Source organism: Mastigoproctus giganteus, chromosome 6 (assembly GCF_048544385.1).
Source record: "Mastigoproctus giganteus isolate SK-2022 chromosome 6, ASM4854438v1, whole genome shotgun sequence".
Lineage (NCBI taxonomy): Eukaryota > Metazoa > Arthropoda > Arachnida > Uropygi > Thelyphonidae > Mastigoproctus > Mastigoproctus giganteus.
In genome coordinates, this window is record NC_143580.1 from 22,293,791 (window position 1) to 22,319,586 (window position 25,796).

General features: G+C 34.3%; 1 protein-coding gene across 1 annotated transcript in view; it reads right to left on the reverse strand.

Moving 5' to 3' along the window:
* Positions 1-1,204: 1,204 nt before the first annotated feature.
* Positions 1,205-25,796, reverse strand: part of Arl6IP1 (ADP-ribosylation factor-like 6 interacting protein 1) — a 46,213-nt gene continuing 21,621 nt past the window's right edge. The window contains exons 2-6 of the mRNA XM_090375021.1: positions 20,178-20,308; positions 11,008-11,127; positions 6,934-7,051; positions 6,598-6,682; positions 1,205-1,658 (exon numbers count right to left, since the gene is read on the reverse strand). Coding sequence (XP_090231147.1) covers positions 1,543-1,658; positions 6,598-6,682; positions 6,934-7,051; positions 11,008-11,127; positions 20,178-20,308 — 570 coding nt within the window. The 3' untranslated portion in view covers positions 1,205-1,542. The remainder of the gene's footprint in view (positions 1,659-6,597; positions 6,683-6,933; positions 7,052-11,007; positions 11,128-20,177; positions 20,309-25,796) is intronic.

Genomic DNA, 25,796 nt, shown 5'->3' on the forward strand with positions numbered 1-25,796 from the left:
TTTTCAGCAGAAAATGTTTACAGACATGACTAGTAAAACATACAAATTTGACAAGTCTCAATACCTTATTTGCAACTATTGATAGCTATGGGCAGGACCTTCAGATGGTTCACTTAAAATCTATTCATGTATTTTTGGCTCATACTTATTTGAAGCTAATTGGCTTTTTAATACATAATAATAATAATCATCATTAACTTACTGATCACATCTACACTTTAATAACAAAATGTGTAACCACATATTTTGGAAACAGGATTTATTAGTCATTAGATTAATATTAAGAAAATCTTTGAAAAACTCAGAAAAGAGTAAATATATGACATTTAAATTCAGAGAAAGGCCTGTAAAAGATCAGGTGATACAAGAAATGAACATGAGGATATATAACCTGAATCATAAAATACATGCATACGACGTTCATACATATTTAAAAATAGAAATTCAGAAAAGACTAAATATGACATTCTTTTCTTAACTCCTTTACCGAATATTTACTATCCAAACAATTATTTGATACCTTCCCAAGATTTTAAATATCCTAGCTGTTCTCACACACACACACCTCAACTTTTCTTAATTCTCTACCATAGTTATAGAAAAGATAACAAAACAAACAGCATACTTTGAAAACCAAACTATAGTAAAGTTTTGCATATGTGAGCTGGAGCTAAAACTATGTAAATTATCTCCAATCTTACTTTGAATTTTAAGTCAGAATGAATCACATCCATTCAGGATGCTAAATGATTCATGCATAGCTATTGAGAGTAGAGGCAAGGAAATACTGTTTTAAAGTCAAATAAAAGCAGGAAATGTGTGCTGAGCTTGACAGAAAACAGTCCATTCTGAACTTTTGTTCATCAAGCTTTTTAAAATCATCAATATACAGTAAATTATAATATATAAGTGGAAAATTTCAAACCCTGAATATATGGATGCCACATCACTTATTAAATTCAGAAGAAACGAAGCTTGGATTTTTGTAATCAGTGTTATCCAGTGAACAAGGCACATCAAATTCCAAAGTGTGGGATATATTTTGAGTTATTCATTTCTTTATTTTTTATTTCTTGGGTGAAAGCTATATTTCTATATTTACATTAAGTATTTCAGTTATGGCTAGCGCTATAGAAGCAGAAGTCTAAAAATGCTTTAAATTGATTGGTTCATTGTATAGAATATTTTTACAATAAAAAAAAAAAGACAACTGAAACAACTTTGAAGAGAACGTAGCAAATATAAACATAAATAAAACGTTACAATGACCAGATGAGAAGACTACATTATAAAAACAACCCAGCAGATTCTACTCACACAAATTTAAGAACACAATAAATATAGAATTCTCTATCAGACACAAGCTATACAAATTTTCCAATGTATCCTGTAAATAATTTCACTGTGGAGAATTCTGGTGCATAAGTCTGTAGGTAAATTCTCACAACCACATCTGCTTTGGTGTATGCAGCCAATTATTACTGAAGTTGAGCTATCATGAGATTTATCTAAAAAATTTTGCATGATACACATGGGTTGCAACTAATTCTTTTTATCTTTTTGCCCAACAGCATTTTTTATAGCAAGTACTGTTTTTGTGACATACTGTTGAAGGATACCATTGTGTTTCATACCAGGTAGAAGTACCAACAGGAGAACTAAAATTGGAAAAAAATAAAGTTAATAATAATAAATTTTTAAAAATAAAACTTGTAAAGAAACTAAGTTTAAACAGTGAAATAATCAATCCTTACTAATTAATTTATAAGAATGATTATTTTTCTTAAATATAGCTATTAGTGTTTGTAGTTCTGGCAACTCCCAATATAAAGCCAAAATGTGACCATTCCCCAATTCTCTTAATGGTCAAAAGTTAGCTCTAAATTTATTAAAAGATGTTGACACACCTCAACACAATTTAATAATCCCTAGGGATCATGAAATTACAACCCACACAGGTGATTACAAAGAGCCACTAATTTAAGGAAACTTCAATTATACAAACAGTACAGAAATTATGATTGTAGAATTTAACCATTAGTAAATAAAAGATATTTTATTAAAAAAAAAGCTCTACATATATCTTTTTTAGTCCATAACTGCAAGTCTCAGGGCTATAATCCTTGGTAGTTTTAATATTATCCCAAATTAATAACTTGATCTTTCTTTCCAGTTCACTTTTGATTTTTGAAATGAGAAAGTGAAGCAAGGAGATATATCATTTCACAATGTTTTCATTTTTTAAAAAAAAATGAAAAAAAAAATAAGAGTTTATACCGAAAAAAAGTGTCTTTCTGCCAACTATTTCTTGGCAGAAAGACACTTTGCAGCTACAACCTAATATAACAGACTGATTTCTTTCCAAGGTTAACTCAATCTGAAGTGGTAAACCAAATGAAAAACAGCTCATGTATTCAACAGGACTCACTCATGGTTAAAGCTTAATATGTTAATTCAATAACATAATGAAATAAGCAATTTTTACCAAATCAAAATAAAAAGAACTATTTTAATACCAAAAAATTTTGCTAGAGAAAGACATCCCAGCACTATCTGGGCAATGTAGAGAGCAGAAGACAAACCTTAAACATACACTATAGAAAGGAATACAATATCAATTATCAGAAAACAAAGATTTGAATTTCATCAATCTAACAAAAAAAAAAAAAAAAACTTCTAAAAATGGAATTATTTAACACCACAAGAAGTCTGATTAATTCTCCCCACTAAGAACATGAACCCCCAAATCAGAGATGTTATAATTAGCAGCTATATATTAAAGAGCTTTCTACATCCAGATATAATCTGGGAGTGTTTACAGCTTCATTGTAACTGATTTTCCCAGCCAATATACTAGCAATACAGTTATTGCTAGGTTATGCACTTTTTTGGGGAAGTATAAGGAGTCAACTTGCAAGGTAGGTGTGTGTGTGTATGTACATATATACACCCGTGTTATGTTGCGCAGGAATATAGCAAACCTAGTGGGCCATCCTCAAAGATACACAAAACTGCCAAAGAGCTTACTGAACATTTATGTACAAGTTACAGAGTTCAGACTACAGTTCATCTTTCTCTAAAGCATTATCTCAATGCATGTTTCAAGTTACATGAATATGTACAAAATCCACACACCATGTTATACTCTTTCACAGTATCACTTCAGTTTATGGTTGTGTGTGAGCACATATTACATATTTTGCATTATATTTTGTGTAAAAATATAAATATGGTTCCTATTTATATATATATATATATATATATATATATATATATATATATATATATATACACACATACATACATTCTGATTATAAATCATGAGTGCAAAAACAGAAATTAAAAAAAAAAAATAAATAACGAAATCAACAAACAGAAGTTAAGTTTGAACAAGGACTAGAAAGCAAAGTAGACCATATATCCTCTTAATTTGTCAGAATTGGCTGCAAATATGATAAAATCAAAGCACGTGCAAAATCAGTTTGTTCTATTATGGCTATGAAAATTAAAACCACATTTCATTAATGCACAACATGGAAACTTTTGTATGCATGGTTATCTGACCAAGTCAGATGGGTGCATAGTTTAGCACTGCTTTAATTCGAATTAAAACAAAGCCTTTGTATGAAGAACTAAAATTGTGCAATTGCATGGAGAAGTTGCAAGTGCAGATAAGGAGGCAGCAATGACTTTGCAAAAGAATTTCAAAACATTGAAGGTGGTTACTTTCCAAAGAAAGTCTTCAACCCTGATGAAACTGGACTGTTTTGGAGTTTAAACCTCTTAAGGATCGTTGGACTTCACTGCTTGGCTGTATACCAACAGTGATATGAAATTAAAACCATTATTGATGCATTGTGTGAACAATCCAAGGATTTTAAAAGATACTGTCAAAAATACTTGCAGTATAATGAAATAATAAAAATGCACAGATAAGATATCTTTACAGAATAGTTTAAATAACTTTATGCCATTTGTGGAAAATTACAAAGAAAACAATCTGGAAAGTAATGCCTGTGAACAAATCTTGTGTCACATGCACATATAAAAATATGTCATTTTTACCTACTAATAACAGCACTTTTAAAACCTATGAACCAATGTAGCATAGCAACATTTAGGGCCTACTATTAACTAATATCGATCAGGATTTAATGAAATTGCAGCAGATAACAGATTAATTTTTCATCAAGTGAAAATTTTAATAGAAATTATGCCGATTTGGCACCCAGTGATGCAGACCATAAACAAAATCAGTTGAAAATTTCCATGAAGGAATTCTCAGCATGCTTTCAAAAAGCCAACTTAACTGTTATAGTAGTAGAGTTTTAGGAGCATCAAGCAACTAAAGTCATATTGCTCTGCATATATTGTCTGTAAATTGCATGTTTTTGCTGGAAAACCATGCCACCCTTGCCAGACTGACCAACTCAGCCATGTTGTGAAAAAAGACCCATAAATATTTGTTCAATCATTGATGGGACTTGAAATCAGGTCTTTTCCACCTAGTGTGGGGAGCACAGTGATCCTACCAACTATGCTAACCACAAGGATTAACTGTTTGGAGAAAATGGTTTATGATATGGACCTGGACACTAAAAGAAAAGTAGACAAGCTAAGGAAAAAAATAAATAAAGCTGCATCAACCTTACATCAGTTCTTTAAAAAAGGAGATTCTGTGCACCCCAAATGAAAAATTAGCTACCCAAAATAAAAAATTGTCCATGCATTTTTTATTTTAATAAAACTTTTGAGTTTTAATATATCTATCAATCATAGCATAATATGTACTGTTAAAAAAAAGTTTGAAAATCAGATAAGTATTAAAAATTTATAGCTTTTATAGAACCCATCCCAACTATTATATGAAAATGTACATGCTATAGCATGCTTTTCAGAATATATAGCATACTAATTAGGAGGGTGAGCTGTATTATGAAAGCAATTATCAAGTATGAGCCATGGTTTTTCTCAGGTCCTTTAAAAAAGGCATTTTACAGCCTTCTTGAGATCCTTATTACTTGAAAATTGATGTCCATGCAGGTGTTCCTTTAGATTTCTGAAATGGGGGCAGAAACACCAGAAGCCAGGTGAGTAACTTCTGAAATCCACAATATCTCAAAGCAGTAGTTGCATTTTGGGCCTTGTGTACAAGAACATTGTGATGAAGCAAGACACCTCATATCACCTATCCTTTTCTTTTTTTCCTTCATGGAACCGCTTAAGCTTTTGCAAACAGTAGCAATTTTCTTCTGCCACATAAGGAAGTTTGTGATTGTTTCCTTATGTGGCACATAAGTCTACCAAAAAATGGTGAGACTAATCTTCCAATAGCATTGAGTCCTGAATTCTTTGGGTGGTGGTAATCCATGTATGGACTCCTGTTTTGTTTCTGGAGACCAGTGATAAACTCACAATTTCACCAGTTAAAAAAAAAAAAAAAAAAAAAAAACTCTTGAAAGAAACCCTTGTGGATTTGAATCATGCATTTGTAAATTCCCCCCACAAATTTGAGGTCCTGAACTGTTTCTGAAGATGTGAGGATTCTTGGCACCCAGCCCAGAACTAACCTTTAACATGTCCTAGAGTTCAGAGGATGGTCAGCACTGACACCCCTCAGAAATATTGTATTCACTGGCAGACACTTCAATACATCTACCAGCATAACTAGTTTTTTTTTTTTTGGGCATTTCTGCAGTTGTCACTTCTATTGGTTATCACAAGTGGGAGGAATTATCTATTGATTTTTGTCCCACTTTAAATTACTTTAACCAAATTTTTATCTGCTATCCAAAAGGGATGGCATCACCATATACAGCTTTCATACATTCATGAAAACTGTACATGGTGATGACTTGATGCTCCAATTCTGTGACATCCATGTTTTCCTTTGGGTTGGCTATTTTAAATCCTACTTCCCCATATTGAGATGGACCTGCGCAAATAAGGTAGACATTTAAATGTAATTAGTTTAATGATTCTTTAACTAATTTTTCCATTTGAAGTTTTATAATTTTCAGTTAAAAATATGCTTCTTTATAGCCTAAGGAGTAACTTTCCATTAAAACACTGTACTTAGGAAACAATTATTCAACTAATGTAAGCCTTTCCAGAAGCATTATTCACATTAGTTGAAGCAGGAGTATAGTTGTAAATCAGCTTTCTCAACTGATTTACTTTAGTTGGTATGTTTTAACACACATCCTGGGAAATTTTAGAGGGAAAAAAAAAAAAAAGACTTGAAATTAAGTTACCAAAAGAACTTTTTTAATGAAAAGTTTAAAAAGCATATTGATAAAATTACAAAATCAACAAGAGGATTTGAAAGGGAAAATAAATTGTTGAAAAACTTAATTCTGTCAACTTCAAAAAAAATCAAAACCTGTGCACAGGTTCTATGAATTTTGTTCAAATTTCCATGCAGGAATTAAAATGGCAGTATTTAGTGGTATGTGAATCAAATTCAGCTGGTTAAACACACACTGCAAAATTTGATTAGCAGCAGAAATATATATATAAAAAGAGACAGTTTAACTTTCTAGCATACAGTAATTTTACTCATTACTATCACAAGTAAAAACAAAATATACTACTCACCTACAAGATATGTGAGGAAAAGATTATCTACTACATTTCCAATCCATGCCATCAGTATGAGTGTAGCCAACACAATCACAAAGTACTTGAAAGGACAAATTAAGAGAATATAAATTGTTTTATTTTTATGTATAAAGATTACAATTTTTTTGAAAATTAAAATTTTCAGTTTAATTCTATTCCAGTTAGCACATAAGACTGCAATTGGCCTCAAGCTTGCCAGAGTAGTGTTTAACTTGCCAGAGCTTACACAATAGCTGTAAAAAATTTATTTTTTGTGACAGAGAGAGAAAAACAGTAGAAAGTATTCCCTTTATACAGCTTTAAAATACTCACCACTTTTGGTTTTGTATCTTTCAGATGGTTCATAGAGTCCCAGGTATACAGAATGTAGAGATAAGTACGGACAACACCTTTGCATATTTCTTCATATCCGCGCTCATGGGTACCAGTCCTACATAAATCATTATAGTTCTTAAAAATGATGAAATAATTCTCAATCGCAATTTATTTAGAATAACAAACATTCCAGCATACCCATAAAAAACTAACTTATTTAAGAAACATAAGATGCACACTCTCAAATCACATATACCTTCATTAAATTTATCTGTAAGAAAAACCTAACAGTATTACAGACTACAAAAACGATATAAGAAAGAGTGTACTGCTTGCCATAGTTGTTTTTTGGTTTTTAGGAGTGTTAGCAACTAAGGCCATATTGCTCTGGGGATATGCAGCAGTCACGGGCTCAAACCCAGGTCTAATTAAGTGTGTGTGTGCTACGCACTGCTGCTCCTGCCCACGGAGGTGCCTTGCCATAGTTAACATCAAAAAGTTCAATGACAAAAAAACAGGTGTTAACCCAATAAAGACAACTTTATTAAACAGATTTATTTGGTATAAGCACTATATAAAACTTTATTCAGCTTCCCCACTTTTTATGAGGAATATTTAAAAAATATGCCTGGAAATGAAACTTTTATTCAACAGATAGTTAAACACTTGATGCATTGTTGTTGAATCCATTCTTGGTCCTGTAACCACTCCCCAGTGATATAAATAGCATTGTTTTCCCCCTTACCAAATTTAAGATCTAGTTCAAGAGATACAAAAATGAGGAATTAGACCATATTGCATTTTTAATGGTGACCTGAAACACAAAAGCTAACAAAACCTATAGCACTAATACCATATAGGAGATAAGACAGAGGATGACACTGATTTTGGATCTAAATTTCAACAGATCATAATTTTCAGGAAATTTCATAAGGGGGAAGGTTGTTCCAAAAGAGCAGAAGGGATAAATAAAGATTCAGTTCAATGAATCTGAAACATAAAGGATGTTAATAAATGAATTTGGAACAGAGTTGAATTACATGTGTTAATTTTCAAAGTTTTTTTTTTTAATGCAAAAAAAATCTGTGACATGCTTTTGCAGCAAAGAATAAAAGAGGTAATCCCCAGTAAATATACCTTTTGCACAGAATTCAGAGTGTTGCTGAAAGCGGGCACAGGCAGAGCTAAAAGGAAAAAAAAAAAAAAAAAAAACACAAACTGACCAAGAAATCCCACTGGGAAACTAGTATTTTAATGGCTGTGGTGGTCTGTATCTCGCATGAACAGAAGCAACCTTCAAACTATCAACAGCATTATTTTAAGGAACGAATCTGAGAGGCTGAAGGACCATAGAAAGAACAAAAACAGAACTAATGTCTTTCTTCAGGATAGTGCAAAAGTTTGCAATTATTCATTTTTGAATTATTTCAATTTGTAACCATTTTTCTCATTCAGCAAATATACAGAAAACTATCCTTTTTTGACTGATCAGTTGAAAAAGAAATATCTGAAGAAACTTAAATATCTATAAGAGGGCATTCTTGTAGTATTTATCTTATGGAGCTTGGTTCACATGCAAGATGGTCATAAGTCAGAGAGAAAGAGCAGTAATTTGTCATCTCGTGCTTTTTTTTTTGCATTGTTTTGGTATGCTGGTAATAGTTAAAATATCCTTTAATCTCAAAAAAAAAAAAAAAAATTAAGATTTTGATAGTTTAACAATGGACTGTCCAATATCGTTAATGAGCAAGGTAAATACTGATATTTTTTATCTCGGCACGTTACTCGAGTCAGCCAATTCTTTTTTGTGTGCATATGCATGAGGGTGCCACATACAAAAATAATCTTGTTCTTCTCAGAAGAAGATTTTTCACCCTTTCCAACAAAATGTAGCTTGACCATCTAATTATACAATGGAACAGTTACTTTATCCCTACTGCCAAAGTGCCTATACATATAGGTCTAAGCTTGATTGCAAAGGTGGAATAAGACAAAAAGGTGTTCTACCTTTACAAGCCAAATGAAATTTCCACACCTCCACTTTGTGGGGGTGTCTGCTGATTCCTCAGAACATTCAGCAACCTTTTCTTCAGACACCTCCCCTTGCACATTCCTACATACCCATCCTATATTCATTTCATGTCCCAAAATGAAACTCTCCATCCTCTTATGTCAGAGTGACACCAAGCCCATTACTCTGATGAGTTATTATGTAGCACAGAGTGAAACAGAAGACAGAATAAATAAATGACAAGTTTAATATTAAATTGTAAAAACACATACAGTACAAATAGCTTTCGATTATTATGGTAACCATCAGTCAAACTGACAGTTTAGGAACTTAGAACATAAGGCCACGTAGTGCCAGTCATATATAGTGAACTGCATAATGTAGTAGTTAACTGTTTGATGTTGAAGCCTGTTGTGTGTGAACTTTTGTCACCCATAAGAATGGGTGCTTCAATAATAGGGTGAACACGACATCCACTGCTTCTGTTGTCTGAAGTATTAGAACACATGATGTTCAATGACTCCAACCAGGCGTGCTCTGCAATGGCTCTTTCGTGTTCTGAAAGATGTTTGCCGAGCCGCCTCCTAGTTTCTCCAATGTAGCAGCTAGTGCAGTCATGGCAAGAAATGCGGTAGATTAGTCCACTTTGTAGTTAGGTGGGAACCGACGTTTTCACTCTACAGATGAGGGATCACAATTTCCTGCCCAGGAGCTGTACACACTTTATCCCATATATATGATTTCAGGACCCTAGAAACACGCTGTGATAGGCTTGGGTAGTATGTGATAAAGGTGTTCACGGTGCAGTCAACTGTTGGTTGCCATGTACTCATGTGTCTGCAGGTCACACCTGTCAAGGGCAGTGGTGGGATAGCCACACCTTGCAAGATCTGCCATGACCTTGGCAATCTGTGCACCTCTCATCCACAGAACCAGAGTGGATCCAGGAATGGGTTAACAAGGTCCATGCAGTGCCAAGAAGATGGCTGCACACGCATTGTTTTGCGGTAGACAGCTGTCTTCAAGCGTGTGCCCTCACGTTGGATAAGGGTGTCTAAGTATGGTAGGATATTGTCCGACTATAGTTTGATGGTGAATTTTATGAAAGGTGACAGAGAGTTGGTGATCTAAGAGCCGGTCGCCCAAATCTCTGGGGATAACCACAAACACATCATCCACGTAGCGACACCAAAAGGCAAACGGGATCTGGTACATATGTAAATGCACGACCCTCTAATTAATTCTTCCACTGCGATGTTTGCCGTGACTGAACTAACACATCTGCTACCGGACAACCGGCTCTTAGACCACCTCAATTCTCTGTTGCCTTTCATAAAATTCACTATCGAACTAGTCTAACAATACCCTACCATACTTAAGACACCCTTGTCCAACGTGAGGGCATGCGCTTGAAGACAAGCGTCTTCCGCAACCAATGTGTGTGCTGGCCAATTTACCAACTATTGGTCAGCACATGCACGCAGCCATCTTCTTGGCACTGCACAAACCTTGTTAACACTTGCCTGGACCCACTAGTTCTGTAGATGAGACACACAAAGATCATTAAGGTCAAGGCAGATCTTGCAAAGGTGTGGCTATCCCACCAGACACATGACCTCATGGCGACCAACAGGAACATTCAAGGTAATGACTCCACTGTGAACACCTTTATCCCATACTACCCCAAACCTATCACAGCGGGTTTCTATTTGTACTGTATGTATTTAATGTGTTTTACAATTAAATATTAAACTTGTCATTTATTCTGTCCTCAGTCTCACTCTAATAACTAATCATAATGAATCCAGAGTGCACAGGCCTCTAACTATATCCTATTACTCTGTGACTGGGTTAACATCTGTAAACCCAATCAACAGTTCAAAAGTCCATTTTATTGACATTACTATATAAAGAGATATACCCAACTTATCAATGTAATGTGGCAGTGCCACATTCAGATGACTAAATAAGTACTGCAGTTGCATATCGTTACATTTGATTAAACCAACTAAAAAAAAGTCCAAGTATATTAAAGTAGAGTGGACATTAAGAAAACTTACCATTTGTTAGAATCAAATAGGCTTGAACTAAGAATTGGTACAAAATAATCCAACAAGCAAGCCACAATGCCTAGCAAGGACAGTGTTGTCAGTACAGATGGCTCAGTATACCAAAGAATGCTGTAAAAAGATAACTCATGATCATACTAATTCTGCACCATGTCAAATAAAAAAAAAATAAAAAAATTCTGAAATTCTCATGAACTGAATACAATGAAATAAAAAAAAAAACTTAAATATGGTAAAAAGTTTTTTACACCTCCAAAATGCTTAACCTAATTGAAAAAGCCAAGAAACATTACTTATGTAATTCTTTTAGGTACTGTTTTCCCATTAAATCAAGCATTTTGGCAGAGCAAAGCTTTGTAAAAAAAAAAAGCTTTCTAATTCTCGGCATTACCTCATTTAGACCCGTAGCACATGCAATATCACATTTTCTTTCATTTTGCTCAAAGTATTTTCACAATTTCATATTATGGCCATAAGCCTTACCAGGGAAACACTGGTGGGCCAGAGGCCAGAAGTGTGATTTTGGCCATAAATGCTAGTATTAGGCTACTACAAAATTTTCCTGGGTAAGAATTTTTGACCCAGTCTGCCTGTGTCTATCGATATTGCTTTTCCTTTTCACACCTTTTAATTATTTTACTCATTTTTAGAGAATAAAGCACAATTACAAAATGAGGAGGCATGCTTGATACATGCAAACATTGCTGCGTGCGTGTGTGTAGCAACTGAATAAACACCATAAAGGCAGAGACATTAACACCTCATTAGCTCACATTTTACTAAAGCACATTTCTGGGGGTTACAGCCATAAAACAATAAGAACAAGTTCCAGTTGCATTTCTGCTAGTGGAATCTGTTATAAACTGGTAGTAAACTCGATCTAATTGTATTTGCGATAATACCGATAGCTGGAATTGTGTGGGTTTTTACAATATTATGGTGAAATTGTGTTTCCCCTTCACTGATTCAGACTCACTGAATCTATACTACATACTTAACTTTCACCTTCAAAAGAAAAAAAAAAAAAAAAAAAAGTTTCCTATTCACCTTACTTTTGCTATTACCACTAACAAGTCTGCCTGGGACTTGATGGTAATAGCAAAAGTACTTGTTGATCATTTGAAAAGTTGTGGATCTATCTGTTCTGATAGATATTTAGCCATGGTAAGCTCTGTCGCATGCAGCAGTGTGCTTTCTGCTGCTGACATCAAAATAGAACCCACTATATTGGACAGGGATAGTTTCAGAACTATGAAGGACAATACACAAAAAAAATTGTATACAATGAAGTTTTGCAATAAAATTGCATTTGTAATAACAATAAAAAATTGCAGCTTTAGCTGCACATACTACTAGTCTCATACAAATTTATTAAATGAACAATTCAAGAAATTCCAGACTTGCATATTTGGAATTACTGCAGCCAGATACCCCAATCAAGAAAAAAGGTGCAAATGCATAAATCATTCTTTTTACGACCACATCAGGACCTGTATAACTTCCTTTGTTTCAGTTACCTGTTTTGAACTACACTTCATAGTATTCAAACTGGAAAATATTAACAAGCAAAACTAACAGTTGAAAATAAAAACAAGATTAAACTTCAGAAATAATGGTTAAAATTTTAACCATTATTTCTGAAGTATAACAGTGCTTAGGCAACTGCATCTTAAATTAGGGCACTTTTTAAAAAATTATTTCTTAATGACATTTTAGTTATATATATATTAATCTGGGCTTGGAAAAGTTGGAAACAGTTTCTTCCTATATTTCAGCCACACACACACACACACACACACACAGTGATTCACTACCAGTGCAACAAACTTGCAGGTGGTGTAGGGAGCACAAAGACGAATCTGAATCGCATAGCATTGCAGGGTCCGAGATGCCTTCGTCATGCAGTAGAGGACGTTGAATGGGAGGTAGTGTGAACAGCGATCCCGCTGGAAGTCAGCATTTGCCAACTGGTTCCCAAGGCAGTAGGATGGACGAGTATTCAAACATTGAACTGCCCAACATGCACCTAGCATATGGCGCTACGGACTGTAACGAGCATGCCGCTCTGCACTTTTACCAGGAATGTTTCCTGCACAGGCGTGCTCCTCATCATGATTTTCGCACGTGTGCACAGAAGGTGGTTACGTGAGACTGGTTGTTTCACGAGAGGTACCATGAATCTAGAGCGAATGATGAGGACGCCAGACAATGAGGAGAATGTCCTACATCTTGCAGAAGGCAATCCGAGTACTCAAGCGACAGGCCAACAATTGGGTATTTCCCAATCCACTGTACGGAGGATACTGTCAACAAACCAAATGAGTTCATATCACCCGCAACACATCCAATCATTGGATGCCTGCGGATTATCCACTCCGGAGGACTTTTGCTACTTGGTTTCAACAGAAACAGTTCGCAAATGCTGACTCCCAGCGGGATCGCTGTTCACTTGACCTCCCTTTCAACGTCTTCTACCGCATGACGAAGGCATTTCGGATCCTGCAATGCTATGTGATTCATCTTTGTGCCCCCTACATCTCCTGCAAGTTTGTCGCACTGGTAGTGAATCACACTGTATATAGTAAAGGCACAATAAGTACTATACAGATGCTGAACATGTATATGAACACAATAGTATACAGTAGGCCATAATGACAAAATAACTTATAAAGACAAAAATAGTCCATGTAGGCCTACACGGCCAAACCCTGGAAATAAACATAATTAGCAATAAAATATAATACAATGATGATTATGTAGTTAACTATTGGTGTAGAGATAGATCGAAAGGGACTTTTTCAAGGGCTAACCCTCTCAATATATCCTACCAATAATTGTTTGTTTGTTATTTGGTTTTTAGGAGCATTAGCAACTAAGGCCACATTGCTCCAGCCTACCAATAATTAACAGAGCTATCTGTTTCTGATTGCCATCTGCCTGTTTATCAGTGTCCAAATCTTAAACTTAATTTTGTTATAATTTAGTAGCAAACAGGCAAGATAACATTTAGCCCTATAACTGTTGTTTGTTATTTGGTTTTTAGGAGCATTAGCAACTAAGGTCACATTGCTCCGGAGATATGTGGTGGTTGGACCCACTTGAAGTCATCTAGATTGTGGGTTTTATGTATGTATATATTTTTTATTATCCCTTGCATTTCTTTAAGTCCAGCTTGGTATTGTCTGCTTGAATTATCTTCTATATTATAGAAAATATTTTATACACATAGTTGTAATGCATAATTACTCTAGCAACTGTATTGGCCCATAAGTATTAGTTACAGCTTGTTACAATTTATTGAGAGAGAGAGAACTTAGAGACCGTACAGTGGGACCCCAACTTACAATGCCACCGACGTCTGATATTCCCAGGAACCGATATACCTTCCATATGATCGTTTATTTTAACGTGGTCAAAGTCCGCCCTGTTTTTGTTTAATTTTTAACCCTAACATGAAAGTTGCTCCCCCCGCATAATTTCTACTCAATTTTCCAAATTGAAACTCTCAATATACATAAACAGAAGTATATTCTTTGATTTCCTACCTTTAGCGTTCGGCAAAAACTATTAATTCACTCTAAAACAGCAAAAACGTACAATCACATTTCAATTCATTAAATTTGATGTCGGCAAAACAAGATCCAAGCTTTGAAAATAAAACTTGTTACTTCATTAGTTAAAAAATTCGCACATCAGCTCTGCGCCTCTGGCTAAAACGAATCAACACACGCAGAGAGATAATTGACTGGTCAAGCTTACGTCATTAACGTTACCAAGGTGATCCAAGGAGAAAATGAAACTAAACAACTTTCGTGGAAAACAAACAGTTGAGCATCATTACTTGCGAACACTAATTTGCATGGCTCACTCACAACAGTAGCTTGATTGCTTTTCATAATTGTTGTACGAAAGAATTGCAACGAATTGGTTTTGAAAAACTAAAATATTGCATTTCCTTTCTTCAATAGGTATTATCTACTAAAAAAAAAACCAAGGAAATTCATCTACTGGAAGCTATACTGGAAACAGAAAGAAAAAAAAAACTGTCGTAAAACCGATCGCTACAATGCGCATTTCATAAAAAAAAAAAACACGCTTTATTGTAATTGTTTCTAGAGGACTAAATCGGAACAGCAGTTTCATGGATGTATATTTGATCTTATTACGAAATTTCAAGAATAATATATTTCTATTCATAGCTGCGTTATAAACTTCGAAAACTGATATCAAAAGGAACTTCACATGCATCTCACCTGGTGTACAAACGAGAGAAAAAAAAAAAGCGCAGCTAGTAACAGATTGTGAGAACAATCCATTACTTGTAGTGAGGATTGGGAAATTTTAAGTAACTGTTATTGAATATTCCAATATTTCCTTGATATGCATTTGATATCATCAAAAAATTTCCAGAGAAAAATCGAATTTTCATTATCACACAATGCCCGAAAAATTCACCATAAAAATGTCATGTGTTTCAATGTTTGAATTCCATTCTGAGCTGCAAATGTAATTTCACTTCTCTTGCGCTGACAGAGTAGCTGTTCACCGAATGAAGAAAAACAGGGTTCATTTTCATGAAAGTTCCAATTCCCTTCTTTCACTTGAGGGAAAAAAAAAAACTCCTTAGGGGAGGGAGTCCACCCTTTCTAGTCTGACCCTGGAGAGAGAAATAAAAAATACCCTTTTGGTGGGGAGAAGGCCAAGAGATTGTCAAACGTTCAAACGTCCAGAGCACTAACTTTTCATTTATTTTATTATTATTTTTTTCTTGTTGTTCTAGCAATCCATCCTGGATTGGGGCTTCACTGGGCCGGGATAGTGCTTCTCCTCTTTTCTCCTTCCCTCTCTTCATCTTATACAAGTTTTTCTTTCCTCCCCGGGAAACTTTTTTTTTTGGCCGATGCTGCATAAGCTCATACACTTGCTTTCTTGCATCACATGCCACTACTAGTAGTTCCCCAGGGAGGAGGGCGTGCAGTTAGTAGGGGAGATCTTGCCCTCCTGCTAGGGACGAGTACCTGGAGGCAGTCGTCCAGGTGATCGCTGCTTCCAGAGCCAGAATGCCCAAATACAACATCACAATACAGAACACACACATAAGCTCACAAACGGTTTTTCTTTCCTGTCACTTTCTCCCGTGTGGGATGAAAAATTTCTCTTGCCTTCCTTTTCATTTGTCTTCATCCAACATGGGATATTCCTAAGCGGGATGATTTTTTTTACGACACACACACTGGCCTTACCCTGACAATGCGTAAAAACTGAACAGAGCAACGAGGACGAGATGAACTTTTGTTCTAGGAGCCACCCATACAAAAACAAAAAATAAATAATAATAAAAAAAAAACAGCATTGCAGCTCTAAGTCAGCTTCATCCTAGGATGCCGAAACTGCAATTGTTTTAGAGAATAATATTTTGCATTTTTACTTTCTAACATTATTTTGCATTATAGCTCTGTTACAATATTTTGCTTCGTTTCTTTACATTATTGCTGTAGCAAATGATATCTGTGTGCACGACGTTTCATCACAGATGCTGGAGTTCTAACTAGTCAGTTCATCCTAGGATGTGGAATTACTAATTAGTTCGACTTTGGTCTGGTGCTCATTTGATAAAAAATCCAGAATAATTCCTCTGGAAATATTAGCTAGTGAACTGCATTATAAATTTCAAACATCGCTGTATTGCTTATCCTTTGAGTGACTGCATGTTTTTGCCTTGTACAATTGTTTTATTGTGGACACTTTCTTCCAGTCAGTAAAATCATTATTATACCTATAAAGTAATTCATTATGTTGGGGGAAACCGTTTTTGCTCCTAATTGATGTAGCACTTTCGAATTTTGCAAAGTGGATTATTTGAACACAACATACATTAGAAGGTCGGTAAAAGAGTTGATAATTGATGGGCAGCATTCCAACAAATAAATTTTTTGTTTATATTACGTGATGACCACACTGTCAGAGATCCCGAAATAGAGAGAGAATACAAGAAAACGCACTGCACTTAGCAGTCACCGACTCATCTGCCAAAAACCACAGTAAAACAATAAAAGTGATGGGGAGCAAGTCTATTTGTCAGCGGAGTTTCTGTTTATTGCAGTTCAGAACAGCATTATGACCGTGGATAGTGAATTTATTTGGCTTCTGTACTAAAACAGAATTTCTCCCTTTGCGATGACATCAGAGCATAACAAGCAAATATCTTCTAACGATACTTTTTGAGCAGCCGTTAGTTGTAATCTGTTAGCTTTGTATTGTTACAAATATTGCAGTTATGTGAACAATAAACATTTCAAGAAAGAAATTCATAGCGGATGATTTTTCTTTCTTTTGATGCACCAGTTTCGAAGTTTATAATGCAGCTATATTTTCTTGAAATTTTGCTAGATCAAACCCAGGAAACTGCTGTTCCGATATTGTTTACTAAAAATAATTACAATAAAGCAAACTTTTTTTTTATCAAATGCGCATTGCAGTGTTATCAGTTGTACACCAGTTTTTCCCATTTCCAACAGATGAATTTCCTTGATCTTCTGTTCGTAGGAGCAAGACACGTTTAAGATAGAATATACGATCTGTTCACCTTCAATAAACTGTTATTGGTACTGTATGGCTTTATTGCTTCTTATGTCAAAAACAGTAGCTCCTGTTCGTCTTTTGTTTATTTACACTTCTCCCTTACCGCCTCGATGTAGCTGAACTGGTGACGTGATATATACTTCCCACGCTTCGCTCGTATTCATGCGGAGTTGTTTATCAGAACTGCTCCTCTCCGTAAAAAGAAATTTGCGCGCTTTGCACCAAGAAACGAATCAAGTGTCTGGTTTCATAAGCTCTAGGCTGGTTAGGGCGGGGGTAAAAAAAAATTAATTGAAAAGGCCTAAAAAATTGCATACTTGATGTCACATTTTTGTCATTTGCATGAAATTCAATAGAAGATTTTGAAAATTTAAGTGGGAAAATTCAAGAAAACAGTTCTAGCTCCAACTATAGCGAGTTTCAGCTCTGTAATTAGAGTAAAAATTATAGAATTAACTTGCTGAACCCAGTTGGGGCTGGTACGTACCCCAGCGGACGGGGATACGGTTAAGGACCAATGATATTTGCAGATATTGATGGCTTTCCGGCATAGCTGGAAAGATACACGGGCAAAAATTTTCAGACACGTAGGGCACAGAACATCACCCACACAATTATTCTCAAACAATTAGCATCTTTATTGTTCAATGCATGGTGCCCAAAACATCTCTCGTATGATTGTTTTAGATCTATGTGATCCAAAACTTAAAGCTCCATCAACCAGTGACAGTACTGTGTGCTTTGAAGACTTTAAAAGCCAGCAGAGGCTGGTTTGAGTGCTTAAAAAAAAAAAAAAAGGTGAATATCAAAAGTGTTGAAAGGCTTGGGGAGACATCCAGTGCTGATAAAAAAGCAGCTGAGACCTTTAAAATCAAACTCCAAGAGTTTGTTGATCAGGAAGGTTATCTTCCCCAGCAGGTTTTTAACATTGACAAAACAGGCCTCTTCTGGAAGTGAATGGCCAGGAGAATGTACATCACTAAGGATGAGGATAGTTTAACTGGGCATAAGCCTATGAAAGATACTCTCCTGTTGGGTACCAATGCCTCGAGATTTTAAGCTGAAGCCTTTTGCTTGTATATCACTCTAACACCCCTCAGAATATATAAACAAAAGGTCAACAAAGGCATGCCGGGAGTATTTTGGCACAGTAACAAGAAGGCCTAGGTTACAGGATATGTCTTCAAAGAATGGGAGCTTGAAGTTTTCTGTCCTTCAGTGAAGAGTTATCTTGAGAAAAATAAGCTTCCTGTGAAAGCACTGCTCCTGCTGGATGTGCCAGGCCATGATCTCAACATTGTTCAAGTCAAATTTTTGCCACCTAACACCACTCCTCTTCAACCACTGGACCAGCAAGTGATTACAAACTTCAAGAAAATCTACACCATGAAAATGTTTGCAAGTTGCTTTGCAGTGACTTCTGGTGAAAATGCTGTCACCCTCAAAGATTTTTGGAGGTTGAAGTTCAACATGCTGGATTGTGTGAGGCTGATTGTAAGTTGATGGAATTAAGTTTCCATCAGGTGCTTAAATTCAGCTTTGAAAAACATCTGGCCTTTAATTATTCATAACTCTGATTTGAAGGTGATGGTGCTTTGACAAATGATATTGTCACTCTTGGTAAATCAATGGGTCTGGAGGTTAGCCAAGAGGATGAACTTATTGACACTCATGGGTGTGAGCTAACAACAGAGGAGCTACAAGAGTTGGAGAAAATTATGGACAGTGACACTGGAGAGGAAGAAAAAGACACCTAAAAAGTGTCAGCTGAAGACTTTTCTTGTTGGGAGTATTTAAGCAAAGTGATAAAAAACACCCCAATATTAAAAACAAATGAACTCATGATGTGCAAAATGGAAAAACGAAATAATTTCTTACTTCAGGAAGCTACAAAAAACAGTCTCACTTTGAACAGTTTTTGCCAGTGGTAATAAAAGACCGAAAAGACACCTGATATAGTCCCACCACTGATGTCATCAGCTCTGTACGTCAAATCTAAGTTAAATGCTAATTTATTGTTTGTTTTATTTTAAGACTATTTATTAAATAATCTTTATAAAACAAATTTTAATGTAAAAAAAAAGATACCCATGTCATGTTTACTGGGAAACGAATTACAGGAAATCAATGTATTATTGGTTTCAACTTACAAGAGGTTTTGTGGAATGCATTACCATCAGGTGTTGGGGGCCTCCACTCTATATGGCTGAATGGTCAAGCATGAGTGCAGTGTGCACATGTTTCAGTGAACTGTGATTCAAGCTATGTAACTACTAAATAGAGTTAACAATATTGTAACCTACAATTTCAATATAAAGATTTGAGTGCTCTGAAAGGAAATGCAAACAAACCAAATGCTACATTTTGCAGGACAAATGGCAATAACCCTGTCAGGATTCCTGCAGAATATAGTATAATATGCAGAACAATGCACTGTTTAACAAATCAAGGTTCATTAAGTAATTAATAATCTTATGGAATTCAAATCTGTATCAATGAGGCACATTTTAATTCCAGTTTTAAATATTAGCTAATTTAAGAAGGATTATGATTTTTAATTCCCAACACAATTTACTTACATAAAAAAGAAAGTAACACCTGTTGCCAAAATTCCTGGATAGAAGGGCTTCTCCCACATAAGGAATGAGTTCATAGGTAATAATACCTCCCTCCATCCTTCCAAGTTTCTCTTAACTTGTTTCACCATCTCCTAAAAAATAAGAAAATTTCATATATTAGTATTTTTAATGCTTGTCAAATTAAAAAAAATATATACAGAAAGTAACAAAAACTTGGAATTCAGAGCTTCACAAAAGGAATAGAAGATCAGATTTTTAAAATTAGATCAAAGGCTTTCAATTTGTAAATATGCATCCGAATTTAGTAACTCAATTTTTTAAATGAAAATTCCAAAACTCAATTTCACTCCTTCACACACCACAGATTGGTGACTACTTATATTACTAACAAAAAACATTAAGAGATAATGCTTATTATCAAGCAACCTGGCATACATTTTTTTTTTTATTATATTTCACCAGACAGTATAAATACATACAAAACAATAATAAAATTAACCTCCATCATTTAAAAATTCAAAATGATATTTATCTGTTTACAGTCACCTTTTCTTCCAGTGTTCCACTTCATTTTTTATCATTTTTAATTTATTTCACCTTTAAAAAATGGCTAATAAAAGAGAAGCTGTATTCAAGTGATGGATGTTATTAAGAAATGTAGTAGAAAGGCTAGTATATAAGTGATAACCCTCAGTGACAGTGGATTGTTGATGGCATAATAAATACTTTATAAGTGATAGGCAAAAACTTCAATTATCACTATTATATTATATAATACATGTATACCATAAAACAATTGGAGAAATGTCATCAGGAGCCTCTTAGCAATAAGATTATAACATCTTTCTATTGGAAGACCAGGGGTGGCACTGAGTGGAATGTGTTTAGTATGGTAGGTGCTTTGCCAAGAACTTTCACATAAGAGTTAGAAAAACTGGATGCCAAATGGAGGAGGAAAGGGAAGATGAAATAGACACATTAGGTTGTAACAAAAGTGGAAGTACTATGGATTAAAGTTGTAGCTAACAGCTTTGGCCAGAGACCAGAAGGCACTATTCACATTTGGATAAGCAGCAAGTTTTCTACTGATAGCTCATTCAAAATGGAGTTTAAACCGATTATATTATTTTATTGTTTTTTACAACTGTTAACTCTTTAAAGTAGGCAGAAATTTGGATACAAGCCAATTGTGATATGCTATATTCTTAACTGCAAAACTATTACTGAAAAACCAAGGTCTGAATAAAAAAGATTTTAGGGTGTAATGAAGAATAATGGATTTTATCTCTACAAGAATAATTTCATTAGCATATATATCTGATTTCTAACTCTCAAATAAAGAATTTTACACCAAATAAGAACTGTACTTCACTAAAATTGCACAACAGCAACAATTGCCCTACACCCAACAGGTGTAACAAAAGTTTTTAGTTAAAAGGAAAATCACCAACACTTTCCTCCACCTTCCTAAATATACGGTAGCTATTGTTTTCTAGACCAGTTTTTGAAGTATGATTTTAGTTTTCAGAGTAATTGAGTGAGAACACATGAGGTGTAATGCAATCATCTTTGCAATTTTCTGTTTAGAGGTATTTAAACACCCACACAGACACTTGCCACTCCAAAATTAAATATACACATCTGTTGTATATTTAATTTTGCAATTGGCTTATTGGGTTTTCGTAGAACTATAAGTTAGATTTTATTTAGAGTGATATTGCAATAGGCCACAACAAGGCCAGCAAGGAATACCACAGCAAAACTTGAATGAAAGTTGATTCGATATGCATGGACATTAGATTGTTCCTAGAGAAAATCAAACATGTGTGCATTGTCACCTGAAAACAAGACGTGAGAAATGTATGAGTTACATGTAAATTGCTTCAAGACTTACCGTATTCAGTAACACTAAAATAAAATAATTTGTTTTTGTAAGGTATTTTCCTAGCATCCTATATATAAGACACCTTGTATTTTCATTGTAAACCATATTTTTATGAATAAAACTGCATTTCTCATGTCATTAGGTTCTAATTGTCCTTATTTCTCATAAGGAATTTAAAATTCATAAAAAAAATCCTGACTTTAAGCATAAATGGGTTAATTAAATATAGTATATATACCTGATTTCTAAGTCACAAATCAAGAATATTACACAAAATAACCATACTTCACTAAAATTGCACAACAGCAGCAGATGCCCTATATCTGACAGGTGTAACAAAAAAGTTTTTAGTTAAAGGAAAATAACTGACACCTTCTCTACCTTCCTAAATATAGATATTGCTTTTCTAGACCAGTTTTTGAAGTATAATTTTAGTTTTCAGAGTAGCTGAGTGAGACACCTATGAGGTGTAGTACCTTTACAATTTTTTGTTTAGTGGTTATACAAAACATCCCCACAGGCATTTGCTACTATAAAATTAAATATCTGTTGTATTTTGCACACCATTAAGCATACAAAATTTGAAATAAACTAGAAAATGGAAATAACACAGCATCTGATATATATAAAGTGGGTGCTGCTTATCGTGATCACATTTGGTTTAAGAAAACTGATAACATTAAATGGAAATTTTGTTGAAATAAAAAAAAAAAAGTTGTTTATCTTATAAATCTTTGTTTATTATTTATATATATCATCAGTTCTATATATGTACTATTACTGGTAATATGTACCAGTAATAGTACATATATAGAACTCCACACACAACTACAATATAAACAAACTGATTTTGGTGTCAAAAAAAAAAAAAAAAACACCCCAAAGAACACAAATATATTGACCTAATTAAAAATTTTCTCCAATGTTTGTTGTTTTAAATCCTTAGCAGTTAAATTTTCAATATGTTCTTGTAATCTATACAAGAATTGGTAGCCTTCATTTTTCTCCCTTCAAGTTCTAATGCACTCACTTCAAAAGATTTATCTGATGATCGGCATAATACTCTGGACCACAATATCTTTATCAAAATTTATTTTCCTCAGTACCAGGTTTACCTGGTATAATTCCTTTTACTGACAGATCATCAGTTGTTGGAAGATTCAAATTTTGTCAAAATTGTGTAATATTAAACATTTCTGGCATACTCTGTTGGCACTGCATTACTTTCTTCAATATTTATCACACCACACGGCTGAAAAAAAAAAAAAAATCTGGCTTTACGAAAAGTTTTTGATTTGTTTGGAAATTAAATCCCAAAACACTCCATCATTTGTACTGCATCTAGTAAGTTAACTCTTTTTGCTTTGTTCTTAGTTTGAGCATTGTTACTTTCTTCAATAATATTTTGGCTGCATTGCACTTCCATACAATGTTTTGAAAACTTAATTTCTTGATCTAAAAGGTTGAACTATGGATGCTGCATTCACTGGAAGAAACACGAGTTTTATGTAGAGCTGCACAGTTATCAAAGTTGAGTTTTTTTTTTACTGATTTGTGATAATTCTCTGTCCCATTCCTTCAGAAATGCCAATGTGCCTGTCATATTGCATGTAAGAAGTACAGTAACTTTCTTTCTGCTTTATTCCCTCAGCTGTCAAATGTTCAATTTCTGAATAATAAAGTATGCCCAGGCATTTCTCTAAAATAAACATCAGTTTCAAAGTTGATGTTACAGTAAGGACAAAATTCCTTAATAAATTAAGATTAATTTTTGTGCTGAACCTACATATGAATCTGATTTTCCTCCACAAAGTTTTTTTTTTTTTTTCCACAACGTTGTCTCTCCTTAATTCCTTTGCCTTTTCACATAGGATATTTCTACCGATAGGATAATTATTTTAAATCTTGCAGTTGTGGTATAAGCACTCGTGAAATGTTCACAAGTTCATTCATTCCACATCTTTTTCTTTTCCTGTTCACATTGTCATTCTCAGTTGCTCCTAATTCATGAAATTTTATATTCTCTAAAAGTCTGCAGAAAAGAGGCTGTGAAATGAGTTTTAATGCAACTTCTGACTATACTTAGGAAAGGCACTAAGTGCATAAACATTTAGAATTTCATTCTTTTTCACTCAAACTTCTAAAAAAAAAAAATCTACATTTTTGAAACATGAAAAAATAAATCACGGTTCAACCCTTGACTGACAAAGGTGTAAACAAAACTCAATTTATTTACGGAAAGCAGTACTGCATCTATACACAGATTATATGATCATTTGTGGGAAAACTTCAAATGTTTGGACAATGTAATTAAACACCAATAACGTGTACATCTGTAGGTACAAAACTTTATAATAGAGGGTTGGATTGCTCCTTTCTCTCAACTGTACAGCCTGATAGCAAAAGCATTTTCTTGATTGTTCACCTGCTTTTCCTGAAAGCTACAGATGTGTGGCAGGGATTAGAAGTTAAAATGTACTGCTTTCATGATACAAGGGATGAGGTCGTAAAATTATTTTAAAAGAATCTTAGCTACATTAGAAAATATTTTATATGAAGCAAAACTACCACCAGAATTGAAAATGAAAAAGACTGATAAAAAAAAAAAACCATTTTTACTGTCTTACATTTTTAATGGTAAAAAACATTAGTGTTCTACAAAGGGAAAGTTCAATAATTTTGAAAACAAAAAAAAAAAAAAAATCACTGTCTTGAAATAAGTGTCTTCAGTGCCATAAAGGTTATTACTAATTCCAGTCTTCTTGAAAGACTTTATAATTATTTTACCACTAATATTTCTCCAAGATTCCTTAACCCAGAGGTTCCCAAACTTTCTGTTCACGGCACCCCTAGGCCAAAAGAAATACCTAACAGTGGTTTTCAACCTTTTAATATATACCCATATAATTATTTTATTCTTTATATAGAGGTAGTAAATAAAGATCAATTATAGATCACCACAAAATTAAAAAAAAAAAACCACAATGGATGCCGTACACCTTTTTATAATGAAATAAATATACAAATTAAAAAAATACATATATATTAACTTTAAGGAACTTAAACCCAAATTACACAGCACCCCAAGAATGTTGTTGCAGCACCCTAGTTGAAAACTACTGCCTTAACGCATTCACACACCTGTGCAATGGTGGGCCTCTTCATTCTTCCTGTGGGTTCTCTCATCCATTTGTTCCATTGTTCTTTCATATTTTGCTCAAATGGCTTGTTTATGGACACATCCAAAGGCTGCAACTGGCTTGTCAGTCAACAAGGAATGACAATTACCTGTGTATTCAATTCCCTTACCCTCTTTTTAATGATTTCAGTTCTATGGGCTCTGAACTGGTCCCAAATCAGAAGATGGTTTCCTTAAGAGACTACCTGGACACCTTGTTCATATTTTTTGGAGCCATAAATTCATTCATCCATCCTTTTGGATGAACACGAGCAAATACACCTTCTAGAATTTTTTCCTTAGGTGGAGTTTCTTTTAAATATTAAAAATGGTGGTAGTTTTGTACCATCAGCACAGCAAGCCAAAAGTACCGTGTAATGTGTTTTCTCATACCCGATAGTTTTTATTGACACTGTTTTAGACCCTTTGATAGTCAGTTTTGTTGGATAGTGCATCAAAAAGTTAGTGGGACCTCGTCCATATTTCCTATTTGGACGACTTCAAAAGAAGTTTGTTTTTGTGCCTTTATCACAAATTTATGGAATTCCAGTATTTT